Source organism: Balaenoptera musculus, chromosome 8 (genome assembly GCF_009873245.2).
Source record: "Balaenoptera musculus isolate JJ_BM4_2016_0621 chromosome 8, mBalMus1.pri.v3, whole genome shotgun sequence".
Lineage (NCBI taxonomy): Eukaryota > Metazoa > Chordata > Mammalia > Artiodactyla > Balaenopteridae > Balaenoptera > Balaenoptera musculus.
This window is the reverse complement of record NC_045792.1, coordinates 83,568,391-83,580,567: the sequence shown is the minus strand read 5'-3', so window position 1 is coordinate 83,580,567 and position 12,177 is coordinate 83,568,391. Positions and strand designations below refer to the sequence as shown.

Genomic DNA, 12,177 nt, shown 5'->3' with positions numbered 1-12,177 from the left:
TGTAGGAGAGTGTGGACTTAATAGTCATGAGAGTTAGACATAACCTTCTTGGTCATGGAAGTTCAAGAGTGTCAGATTTAAGGTGCCATTAACTCTCTCTACTTTTCCTCAAGATTGGGGATGATTGGGGCAATGAAATATCTAAATAAATGACAAGGCTTTGCAGAGTTCTCTAAAAACAGGTCCAGTAAAATGAGTGCCTCTGTTACTGGAGATCCTCATATTGGGAACACAAAATCAAGTAATTTTTTTCCTACTCTCATAATTATAGCTCTCTCTCAAGAAAAAGTTTTAATCCATCCAGAGAAGTAGCAAGCAATGATCAGAACATATTCAGAACCCACTGTAGGGGTTTATTTTAGGAAGTCCATTTGAACATGTTCAGTGGGGTCCTGAAGCTTGGATTTACAAGGATAACAGTTTTACTAGGATTGTGAGGGAGACAGATGAGATTTGCACCAGAGACATCCTCAAAAATCTTAGTAAAATATCCCCACCAATGCTAATTGAATATCGTTTTCAATATGTCTTTGCTCTGATGGGTAATTCCTTGTAAAATATGTTTGCAGAGTTTTGTCAAGGTTCTCTGGTGCCACCAAGTGTCTGTCCTGAAAGTGCCAGGGATTCTCTTGTAGTTTACAACCATGTATTCTTTTCAGATTCTGGAGCCAGTTGTGGGCATTCCAAAATAGGATTTTTTAATCTCCAGAAAGATTTAGCTTTTTAGAGTATAATGGGGCCAGGACCTGGTTGAGGGCTGCCTGTGTGTCATAAAGATAAACCTAGGATATTTCTTTTAGCCTTTGTTATCCCTTAATAGTGTGGCTTCATGATAGCCACCTCCTTAGGAAGCATTAGAGTACTTAAAACTGTTGTTCATTTTACATTGGGATTCCTATTAAGGTTGGAAACTCTCATTGTTTCTACAGTATTACAAAATCATGGACTACTCCAAAAGGTATACCTGATATTAGCTTTATGTTAACTCTCTTATCTCTTGACAATTGGCACGCTCTGCTGAGAGGGTAAGTACTGTCATCAGGACTGGTTTTACCTCTGGTAAGGAGTCATGTTTTAGGGGTCAGTTGAGACTGTTCCAGTATATCTTGCCTGATAGTTCCCATTTCAGTTATAAAAAATGATATATCAACAAATAATATTAAACCTAGATTTTCTAGGAGGAGTTTCTAATAAATCCATTTGAAGCATAGTCATTGTATGGACAGAGGTTAGATCTCATGGAATTCCTCTTCTTTGGGTAATGGGAAAAGTGTAGCAATCTTTAAAGTATAGCACTGAGTTGAAATGTGTGAGGGAGAAAATAATAAAAAGTGCATAGGATGTAAGCCTGCTTGCCAAGAAGTGTGTTTTCAATAGCATCCAGGATTGTACAGCATACAGAACCATCAAATTTAAACAAGATCCTTAAACCAAGTCAGTAGAGGCCTCTACTAGTTTGGCTGCTGCTTATTACTATCCTTAGATAAGGAGTAGGATTTTCCCCTCACTGGGTTGAGGGGAAGATTGTAGTAAGCAATTGGGCCCTGATGATACCTGTGGTGTTCTGTTAGAGTATTAAGGACTTGTCTACATTGCTCAGATACAAATAGATAGAAAGCTTTATGACAATTTGGAGGACCCCAATTGCGGGGGTGCGAGGGGGGCTGTTGAGAGTTATTTTTAAATCACAAAATTCTTGTCCGTGTTTAAGTTCCTAAGGGAAAGGTTCCATTGTTGAGGACTTAAATTATATAGAAATGTGTCAATTTCAGAGATGTTTGGAACCCAGTGTCTACAGTAGCCAGTGAAATCTAGACAACTTCTTAATTTTCTCTTAGTAAACAGCCTTGGAAAGTATTGAAGGGCTCATAATTTATCAGGAACAATAGATTTACCCCCTTGGGATAAATTATACCCTAAATAATGCACTTTATTCTTACAAAATACTAAACTTTTTTTGGAATTCTCATGTCCTTTCTGAGCTAAAACAGTACGTAGATAAATGGAGTCAGTCTTAGAGCTCTCTTCATCTTTAGAACATAACGAAAGCTTGCCCACATATTGTATAAGTGTAGAGTTTACAGGGAGGTTTAAGGTCTCTAAGTTCCTCAGTAAACCACTGTGGCATAACTGTCCAGGTAAATTGTTGACTCTCCCAGGACAGAACAAACAGGTAAAACTATGTTGATCTAAAGGGACGCCATAGAAAGCAGAACACAGATAAATATATAGTAGTAAAGTATGTAGAGTCAGGTGGCATTGAAGATAAAATAGTATCTGGGCTCAATGAATTGGGGAAATTGATATTTTATTTATGGCCTTAAGGTCTTAAACAAATCTTCACCCATTGGGTTTTTGACTGGGGAACAAGTCAAAATTTTAAAACTGGTATAGGTATGATTGATTCATCCTTTCTTTAATAGGCTTTAGGACAATTGACTTAGTTCTTCTTCGTTTCTGGTTTTAGAGGTATTGTATAAAGTTAAGTAGAGGTTTAGATGGGTCAATCTGAACCCTGCTGCCAATATCAGTTAAGACATTTTGCCCACAAAGAGTCCACTTCATGGAGATCTTTAATTTGGTTCCATGGTACACACAGGTACCTAAGTCAATATCCAAATAAGCTATGATCTGATTGTGAATAGAATCCCCAGGAATCTTAAAAAAAACAAAACAAAAAACTCCTCCAAAAAAACAGGAGTTTAATTTTTCAATGCTATTTGCATAGTAGACTCCTATGTCTTAAGTTAATGGGTGTGGCATCATAAAGGAGAACATAATATTCCTCACTTGAGAATCCAAGGATAACGGTTATAGGCTAAAATGGGGCGAGTATCTTTGAATTACTAGAGATACGCCCTATTTGAGTAGCTCATTGACCCTGAGGGAAAGGTTATGTGATGTTGCCAGAGTTTATGGTATGAATAAAATTTCAAGGTTTCTTTTAATATTTAGAGAAATTGCTCTTTGTAAGTTTGAGGAATAAATGGGAAGTTGGGTGCGTGTCAGAGCAGTGACATTGATTTGCCCACCTGATATTTTTTCCCTTCATTTTCTTAGCTAGTTTAGGATGTTTTTTTTCCCCAGTGTCTTTTCTGCTTAAAATAAGTATCTACAGGTGTCTTTACCATGAGACTCACTCCTCTCACGCTTGATGACTGGAGTGGGAGTATTAAATTGTTTTATCTGTAAGGGTACCAGTTTATTCTTCTTTTGTTCTAAGGCTTTTTGAAGATCTGAATTTGGAGATCTAGTAATGGGGCTATTTCCCATTCCAGTTTTTGTTGCATATTAAATCTCCTATTTCTAGATTTACGGCTGTTCACAAAAAACGGAGAGAGAGCTGGAGTTCATATTTACTTCAGAATCTGCTCCTCAAAGAATTTATCCCTGAAGTGTCCTATAAATTCATTCTTTCCTTGTTTGCAGGAGTAGAGTCTAATATATTTTCATAAGAAAACTGGGCAATATCCTCTGAAAAATTTTGTCCAATATCTACAGCTTTTCTAAATGTCTGCTTTCTGGAGAATTCCCTGACAGTCCAGTGGTTAGGACTTGGTGCTTTCACTGCCAGGGCCCAGGTTCATTCCCTGGTCAGGGAACTAAGATCCTGCAAGCTGCGTGGTGTGGCCAAAAATTTAAAAATTAAAAAAAAAAAAAAAGCCTGTTTTCCTATGCAGTTTGGGATTTCCTAAGTCATTCTTGGGATCTTCTCACTTTGCCTTTTCTATTCTTTTTTTTTTTTTTTTTGCCTCTGAGCATATGAACCAATTGATACAGACCTCGGAACTGGCAGTATTATTTTTCAAAATTAGTTATGGGAATTCAAATATTTTAAAGTAATTGCTAACTTCAGGAAAAATAAAAGTTGTATAAGAATAGAAATGTAATCATGGGACTTCCCTGGTGGCGCAGTGGTTAAGAATCCGCCTGCCAATGCAGGGGACACAGGTTCAAACCTGGGTCCAGGAAGAGTAGCCCCCGCTCGCCTCAACTAGAGAAAGCCCACGCGCAGCAACAAAGACCCAATGCAGCCAAAAATAAATAAATAAATAAATTAATTAATTTAAAAAAAAGAAATGTAATCATGATATACCATATGGCTTAGCATTGAATAAAAATTGCAGTTATAAGAGTATAAATACTGACTATTGATTTAAGCCACAATTTTTATATAATTCTGTTGGAAGAATAGATGGAGGACATGTAGGATTATGTTTGTACAAGAAAGCTATCATATAGGAGGTCAGTAGATAAATTTTTTAAATTGATAAATCAGTGTATATTTAGAATCATGGAGTAAAATAACAGAAGCATTTGAAAGTGGTTGCCAGTTTTAGCTCTAATTTTTTAAATTATGAGAATTATTTGATAAAGATAGAAGAAAAAATTCATCTTGAATCTAAAGGACAGGACATACAACTTCTACCAAAAAAAGGTGGAGGGGAAAGAAATGGAATTGTATACATGGATTTTTTTTCAAAAATGCCCTGTGGTAGTTTTGGTTTTGTAAAAAATTATTTCAGTGAATTTAAAGAATCATATGTTACCATGTAAACATTTGTGCTTAGATAATAAAATTGGTTTTTTTGGAAACTGTAATAAGACTGTAGTCTGCTTGTATACTAGACTTAATTTTAATAACTTTCGATGAAAGATATTTTCTTGAAGAAAACTTTAAAGTAAGCTATATTCAGAGTTTAAAATTTTAGAGAGCAATATGTTTTATCATGAAGAAGCAACTGGAAGCAAAATTATTGTATGCTGAGTCCATGACAGTTAAAAAAATCATAAAATTGTCATAAGTTGCATTTTAAGAGCATAAAATAATATGTGCAATGAATATGTTTAACTTTAATTTGTGAACCCAATTAAAATTTAAAACTGAAAGTGGCTAGAATCTGTTTTAACTTTTCATGATTTTAAAATAGGAAACTCTTCAGAATCAAAAGGAAGCATTAACAAAGCAACACAAAGAAGCAATGGCAGTTTTTAAAAAGCAGGTAATTTCATAAGGATAGACAAACATTACAGTTTTAAATATTGCAGTTTTCCCACTTCTCATGAATATTATGACAGGTTGTTCTCCGTACTCACTGAAGACAAAAAGGTTATTATTGGAAGCAGGAAATAAGGTTATTTTGAATCACAACTGATAATAATGTAATGTAGTAGAATGATTTAGTTAAGGAAGGAAATTAGGAATACTATTTTCTTGGAGATGTGTTTTTATTGGTCCTAAATGAAATATGTTAGTGATATGTGTGTTCTTGCTCTTTCTCTCCCTTCTCCCTTTTCTGTCTTTAATTAGCATATCCTAGGAGCTTACCTTTTCCACATTACTCCTTTACCCAAGCTAACATTATAACACTGGTGAAAAGCTGAAATGCAAGTAGGGAGATGTAAAGGATGAAGAGATGTGATTATCATGCACCTCCATAAATATCAACTACTAACAACTAAGAAAGATCGGTAGAAGAATTGAAAAAAAATATTTTAAAGAAATGAAGAACAACTCCTTCTGTTATTTTGAATTCTATAGCTCTTCTTTACTACCTCACATTTCTCTTCAGTCCCTAATTATAAAATATAAGTGTAAGAAATGTGCCTATGGAAAATGTACTCTGGAAGTGCTTTTCCTTATAGCCATGCCAACATCACCATTTTTTTTTCCTTTTTCCTTCCCCCTTTTTTGTTTTTATCTACATGCAAGTGTGTGTGTTTAGAGAGAAATGCATAAAAAGAAATAAACCTATATAACCTAATCACTAGTGGGTTAAGGTTATTGGTAATTTACACTGTAGTGTGGATTTGTTTAAGCAGATGATAAATTTCCTTATAGTCTGAAATTGGCTTTACCTAAGTTATGGGAGTTTTAATTGAAGGGTAAGGAAGCAGAAACCAAATGTACAGCATAGTATCCTTTAGGAGAGAGCAGTTCTATGTCTCTGTTACCACAAGGGACTCTGGGCAAGAAAGAATATCCAGGTAATTGAAGGGTAGATGAGAAAGTGCTATTGGGTTCTCTTTTTTTTTTTTTTTTTAAGTTCTTTTCTTCTTTTCTTTCTCTTTAAAAAAAGGATTCTTGAATGTAAGTGAGGAATATGGAAAATGAGATGGAGAAATTCCAAAGAAAAATTTTATTTCTTGACAACTTTGCCTAGTATCCTTGTGTTGCTTGGAATATTTAATTAGTTTCCTTTGACAAGTTCACCTTAATTTTTCTGTTTTAAAATGTCATTATTTATTTATTAGACTAACATATGCATTTTTTAAAAATTTCAGAAAATACTGTCAGTGCAAATACAAATGATATCAATTTCATAAAAGTATGCATTCAGAAAATGTTATAGTTTATGAGTAGATGGCAAAATATTGAAACATTTAAAAAAAACTGGAGGGAAAAACTGAACTTTCAAGGATGATTGGTGCTCTGATTGTGAGATTAAATTGTTCATTTTCTTTGGTGACTATCTTTTTTCCCCCTTTTATACCTTTTATTGTTTATTTTCTCAGTGTAAAAGTAGCATAATCACATTGTACTAAGTTCAAACAATATAGACATGTAAAACATTTCTGTAGTCTCACTGACCAGTGTAAATCACTGGTAACATTTCACTTACCTGTATTTTAATTTTTAAAATTCTTTATCAGTTGCAAATGAAGATGTGTGCCTTGGAAGAAGAAAAGGTATATATTAATTTTTTAATAATTTGAAACATAATTTAAATGCATTTAATTATCAGTTGTTCACCATAATGGAAAGGAGCATTGGTAATAAACAAATGGAGACTGTTAATTTCTTAAAATTTTAGAAACAGAAAGGACCTAAAGGAATCATGTTACTCGAGCTCTTATCATTTTACAGTTGAGAGCACTGAGGCCTAGTAAGATATAAATGACTTGCTGATGCTCCCATTTTGAAGTGGCAAAGCTGGGACTAGAACCTAGATTTCTTCAGCCCCTAAATTAATGCTCTTTCCACTATACTGCAGTGTTTCTATTAAGTATAATATATTTTTAGTGCCTTTTCAATGAAATTGCCTTCTTTAAAAAACAGTAAAATGATTTGCATCTGCATGCAGACCAACAGGAAAAGAGTATACAACTCTGAACAATGCTAGAAATTCATCTGGCATTAAATGTTTTCTCTAGCTATTCAATAGTTCATACATGTTTTTATTATATCAAAGGACATGTCATTTATAATATTAAAACTTAGAGTTATTTTTAGCAAAAGACTTTCTTTTAAAATTTTTCTCATATCCTTATATTTATAAAACAAATGTACTTGTGTCTTATTGATTAGAATATATTTATTCTAGCCATATGAATTAAATAATTATATAGTATCTATAAGTTCTCAGGAATGCTCTATTGTTAAAATGATTTATTGTTATAATGAGATTTTCCATTTCATGATATTTGTAACCTTGTATAGACCTTATTGTAATTTTATGATATCTTGAAGTCATTAGAAATATAAGTTGTAGTACAGATACATGTTTAAATTCTGTGAAGTACTAGGTTTCAAGTAGAGATTTTGGTTCTTGAACTCTTGTTTTCCCTGTTAATAATGTCACTTATATTGGAAAGTACTGAAATATAGTTTTTTACTTGAAGGGAAAATATCAGCTTGCTACAGAAATAAAAGAAAAAGAAATAGAAGGATTGAAGGAAACATTAAAGGCATTACAGGTAAAGTAACTTAGTATTGCTTGAAAAGTAATTTGGTATTTTAGCATTTTATCAGTAAAATGCTGTAAACATGTAGTGTAGCAAAGTGAAGCTGAAAAAAAATCATATATCATATATAATTTAGTACTTTTTCCTGAGAGCCTTGGATTTCAAATTAGTAGGATTTTTGCTTTATCTTTTATTTTAAAAGGAAATGTTAACATAACTTTCATTATTTCTCACAGTAATATAATTAGATATATGTTATTTTTAGCACTTTATAGATGACAAAAGCAAGTTAGGCCTATATATTATAACTGATTTATCCATGGTCCTTAAAAATTAACATAAAGTAGCATTTATTGTTATTATTATTTGCTAAGTACTATGCTTATTTTCTACAAATACAAAGATGAAGGAAACATCACTTCGCCTTTAAGTCATTCAGTCTCATACAGAGGTATGAGGTATACAACAGAATACAGAGGTATACAACAGATGATGAATCATTCAATACATATTTATGAAGGTCTACTATGTGCCAAACCCTGCTCTAAGCACTGGGAATACAGCTGTGAGTAAAAGGGTCAAAGACCTCTGCCCTTGTGGAGTTTACATTCTAATGGGGAAGACAAACAATAAAAGGAGATAAAAAGTGAAATAGAGATTGTTGGGGAAAAAGATATTCACATGATTTCAGAGTATCACCCTATAGATAATATTAATTACAAAGAGCAAAGTAATTTTTTTACAGTGGAAGGATCTTGGTGGTTACTACCTGAATCAGGTAATTCACACTGTAGTGTGGATTTGTTTAAGCAGTTGACAATCTTTCTTCCTTTAGTCTGATTACAGTAGTACAAGGATTCCTTTTCTCCGCATCTTTACCAGCACTTCTTATCTCTTGTCTTTTTGATCACAGCCATTCTGATAGGTGTGAGGTAATCTCATTGTGAGTTTGATTTGCATTTCCCTGATTATTAGTGATGTTGAGCATGTTTTCATGTACCTGTTGGTCATTTGTATGTCTTTCTTTGAGAAATGTCTGTTTAGGTCCTCAGCTCATTTTTTAATTGGGTTATTTGGGGTTTTCTGCTATTGAGTGTGTATATGACTTCTTGCTACATTTTGGATATTAACTCTTACTCAGATACATGGTTTGCAAATGTTTCTCCCATTATGTAGGTTGCCTTTTCACTCAGTTGATTATTTCCTTTGCTGTGTAGAAGCTTTTTAGTTTCATGCAGTCTCACTTGTCTATTTTTCCTTTTGTTGCCTGTGCTTTTGGTGTCATGTCTAAAAAAATCATTGCCTGATGTTGAGAAGCTCTTTCCCTAAATTTCCTTCTAGTAGTTTTATGGTTTCAGGAGTTATGTTTAAGTCTTTAATCCATTTTGAGTTGATTTTTGTTTATGGTATGAAATTTTATATATTGCATGAGGTAAGGGTCCAGTTTCATTGTTCTGCATTTGGATATCCAGTTTTTCCAACACCATTTATTGAACACTGTCCTTTCTCCATTATGTGTTTTTAGTGTCCTTGTCGAAGATCAGTTGGCTACAGATATGTGGATTTATTTCTGGGCTCTCTATTCTGTTCCATTGGTCGATATGTCTCATGTTGGTTTTGGTTTTGCTTTCGTTTTGTTTCTTGTCAGTACCATGCTGCTTTGGTTACTGTAGCTTTGAAATATATTTTGGAATCAGGAAGTATGATGTCTTCAGTTTTGTTCATCTTGCTCAGATTGCTTTGGCCATTCAGGGTCTTTCGTGATTCTATATAAATTTTAGGATTGTTTCTTCTATTTCTGTAGAGACTGGCATTGTGATTTTGATAGGGATTGCACTGAATCTGTAGATCACTTTGGGTAATACAGACATTTAAACAATATTTAATTTTCCATCCATGAACAGAGAGGCCTTTACATTTATCTGTGTCTTTTAAATTTCTTTTATCAATGTTTTATAATATTCAGTGTACAGACCTTAACCACTCTGCTTAAATTTGTTCCTAAATATTTTATTCATTTTGTTGCTATTGTGATTATTTTCTTAATTTTCTTTTCAAATAGTTTGTTGTTTGTGTATAGAAATGTGGCTGGGTTTTGTATGCTGATTTTGTATCCTCAATTTTACTGAATTCATTTATTAGTTCTAACAGTTTTTTTGTTGTCTTTAAGGTTTTCTATATGTATGATTATGTTACCTTCAAATAGAGATAATCTTATTCCTTTGTGATTTGGATGCCTTTTATTTCTTTTTCTTTTCTCATTGCTCTGGCTAGGACTTCCAGTACTCTGTTGAAGAGAAGTAGTGAGAATAGGCACTCTTGCCTTATACTGGTTTGATTATGGTGATCACTGTGGGTTTTTTATAAATGGCCTTTATTGTGCTGAGATAAGTTTCTTATATACCTATTTTGTTGAGAGTTTTTATCATGAACGATGTTGAATTTTGTCAAATGCTTTTTCTACATCTGTTGAGATGAACATGTGGTTTTTTTTCTTTCATTCTATTAGTGTGGCGTATCACATTGATTTATTTGCATATGTTGGACCATCCTTTTAACCCAGGGATTAAATCTCACTTGGTAATGGTGTCTGATCCTTTTAATATGCTCTCGAATTTTGTTTGCTAGAATTTTATTGAAGATTTTTGCATCTATGTTCATCATAGATACTGGCCTGTAGGTTTCTTTTCTTGTAGTGTCTTTTTCTGGTTTTGTTGTCAGAATGATGATGGTCTCATAAAATGAGTTTGGAAATGTTCCCTGTTCCGTGTTTTGGGAGAATTTAAGAAGGATTTGTATGAAATCTTCTTCAAATGTTTGGTAGAGTTCTTCCATGAAGCCATCTAGTCCTGGGCTTTTCTTTGTTGGGAGGTTTTAAATTATCGATTCAATATCCTCATTTGCTATTGGTATGTTCAGTTTTTCTAGTTCATCGATCTTCAGTTTTCGTAGGTTGTATGTTTCTAGGAATTTATCCATTTCTTTTAATGGGAGAATTTGTTGGCATATAATTGTTCATAATAGTCTCTTATGATCCTTTTTATTTCTGAGGCATCCATTGTAATGTCTCCTTTTCATTTCTAATTTTGTTTATTTGACTCTTCTGTCTTTTTCTTAGTCTAGCTAACAGTTTGTCAATTTTGCTTATTCTTCCAAAAAACCAACTCTTAATTTCGTTGGTTTTTTTCAGTTGTTTTTCTATTTGCTATTTGATTTATTTCTGTTCCAATCTCTATTATTTTCTTCCTTCTGCTGATTTTGGCCTAGTTCTTCTTTTTCTAGTTGTTTGAGATGTAAAGTTAAGTTGTTTATTTGAGGGTTTTTTTTTAATGTAGGTGTTTATCATTATGAAATCGCCTGTTAGTATTGCTTTTGGTGCATCCCATAAGTATTGATATGTTGTGTTATTGTTTTTGTTTTGTCTTGAGATACTTTTAAAATTCTCCTTTTTTTTTAATATAACGAATGTTCAAGAGTATGTTGTTTAGTTTCCATGTACTTGTGAATTTTCCTGTTTTCTTACTGTTAATGATTTCTAATTTTATTCCACTGTGATCAGAAAAGATACTTGCAATGATTTTGATCTTGTCAAATTTAAGACTTTTTTGATGACCTATCACATAAAAGTTGACTTTTCTGTGATACACCATATGATAGACATATGATCTATCCTTGAGAATGTTCCATGTGTGCCTGAGAAGAATGTGTATTCTTCTTTTATTGAGTTAAAAGTTCTGTATATGTCTGTTAGGTCCATTTAACCTATAATGATGTTCACATCAACTGTTTCTTTACTGATTTTCTGTCTGGATATTCTATCCATTATGGAAAGTGAGGTATTGGAGTCTCCTACTATCATTGTAGTTCTGTCAATTTCTCCCTTCAGATCTGTTGATGTTTGCTTTGTATATTTAAGTGCACTGATGTTGGGTACATATATACTTATTATATCTTCCCGTTGAATTGACTCTTGAGCATTATAGAATGACCTTCTTTGTCTCTAAAGACAGTTTTGACTTAAAGTCTATTTTATCTGATATAAGTTTAGCCACCCCTGCTTTCTTTTGGTTACTCTTTGGTATATCTGTTTCATCCTTTTACTTTCAGTCTACGTGTATCCTTAAATCTACAGTGAGTCTCTTACAGATGTATCACTGGATTTAAAAAATATTTGTTTAGCCACTCTGTGCCTTTTTATTGGAGAGTTTAATCCATTTACATTTAAGTAATTATTGATAGGTGTGGAATTACTGTTGTCATTCTGTTGATTGTCTTCTGTTTTAGTTGTGTTGTACATCTCTTCCTCTCTTGTCTTCTTTTCTTATTTGATGTTTTTTATAGTGATTTTTAAAATTCTTCTCCTTTTATCTTTTGATGGTGTTTCATAAATCTTATGGCCTTTCTTCACCCTCTTTCATTCTTTTTTCTTTTCACTGGATATTTTAAAATGATCTGTCTTTGACTTCACTGGTTTATTTCTTTTGTTCCATT

General features: G+C 33.0%; 1 protein-coding gene across 1 annotated transcript in view; it reads left to right on the top strand.

The window, feature by feature from the left end:
- The window catches only part of CCDC73 (coiled-coil domain containing 73), a 118,604-nt gene that overhangs the window by 35,259 nt on the left and 71,168 nt on the right, over positions 1-12,177 (top strand). Inside the window, exons 4-6 of the mRNA XM_036860112.1 lie at positions 4,932-5,003; positions 6,655-6,690; positions 7,624-7,698. Of these exons, the coding sequence (XP_036716007.1) occupies positions 4,932-5,003; positions 6,655-6,690; positions 7,624-7,698 (183 nt within the window). The remainder of the gene's footprint in view (positions 1-4,931; positions 5,004-6,654; positions 6,691-7,623; positions 7,699-12,177) is intronic.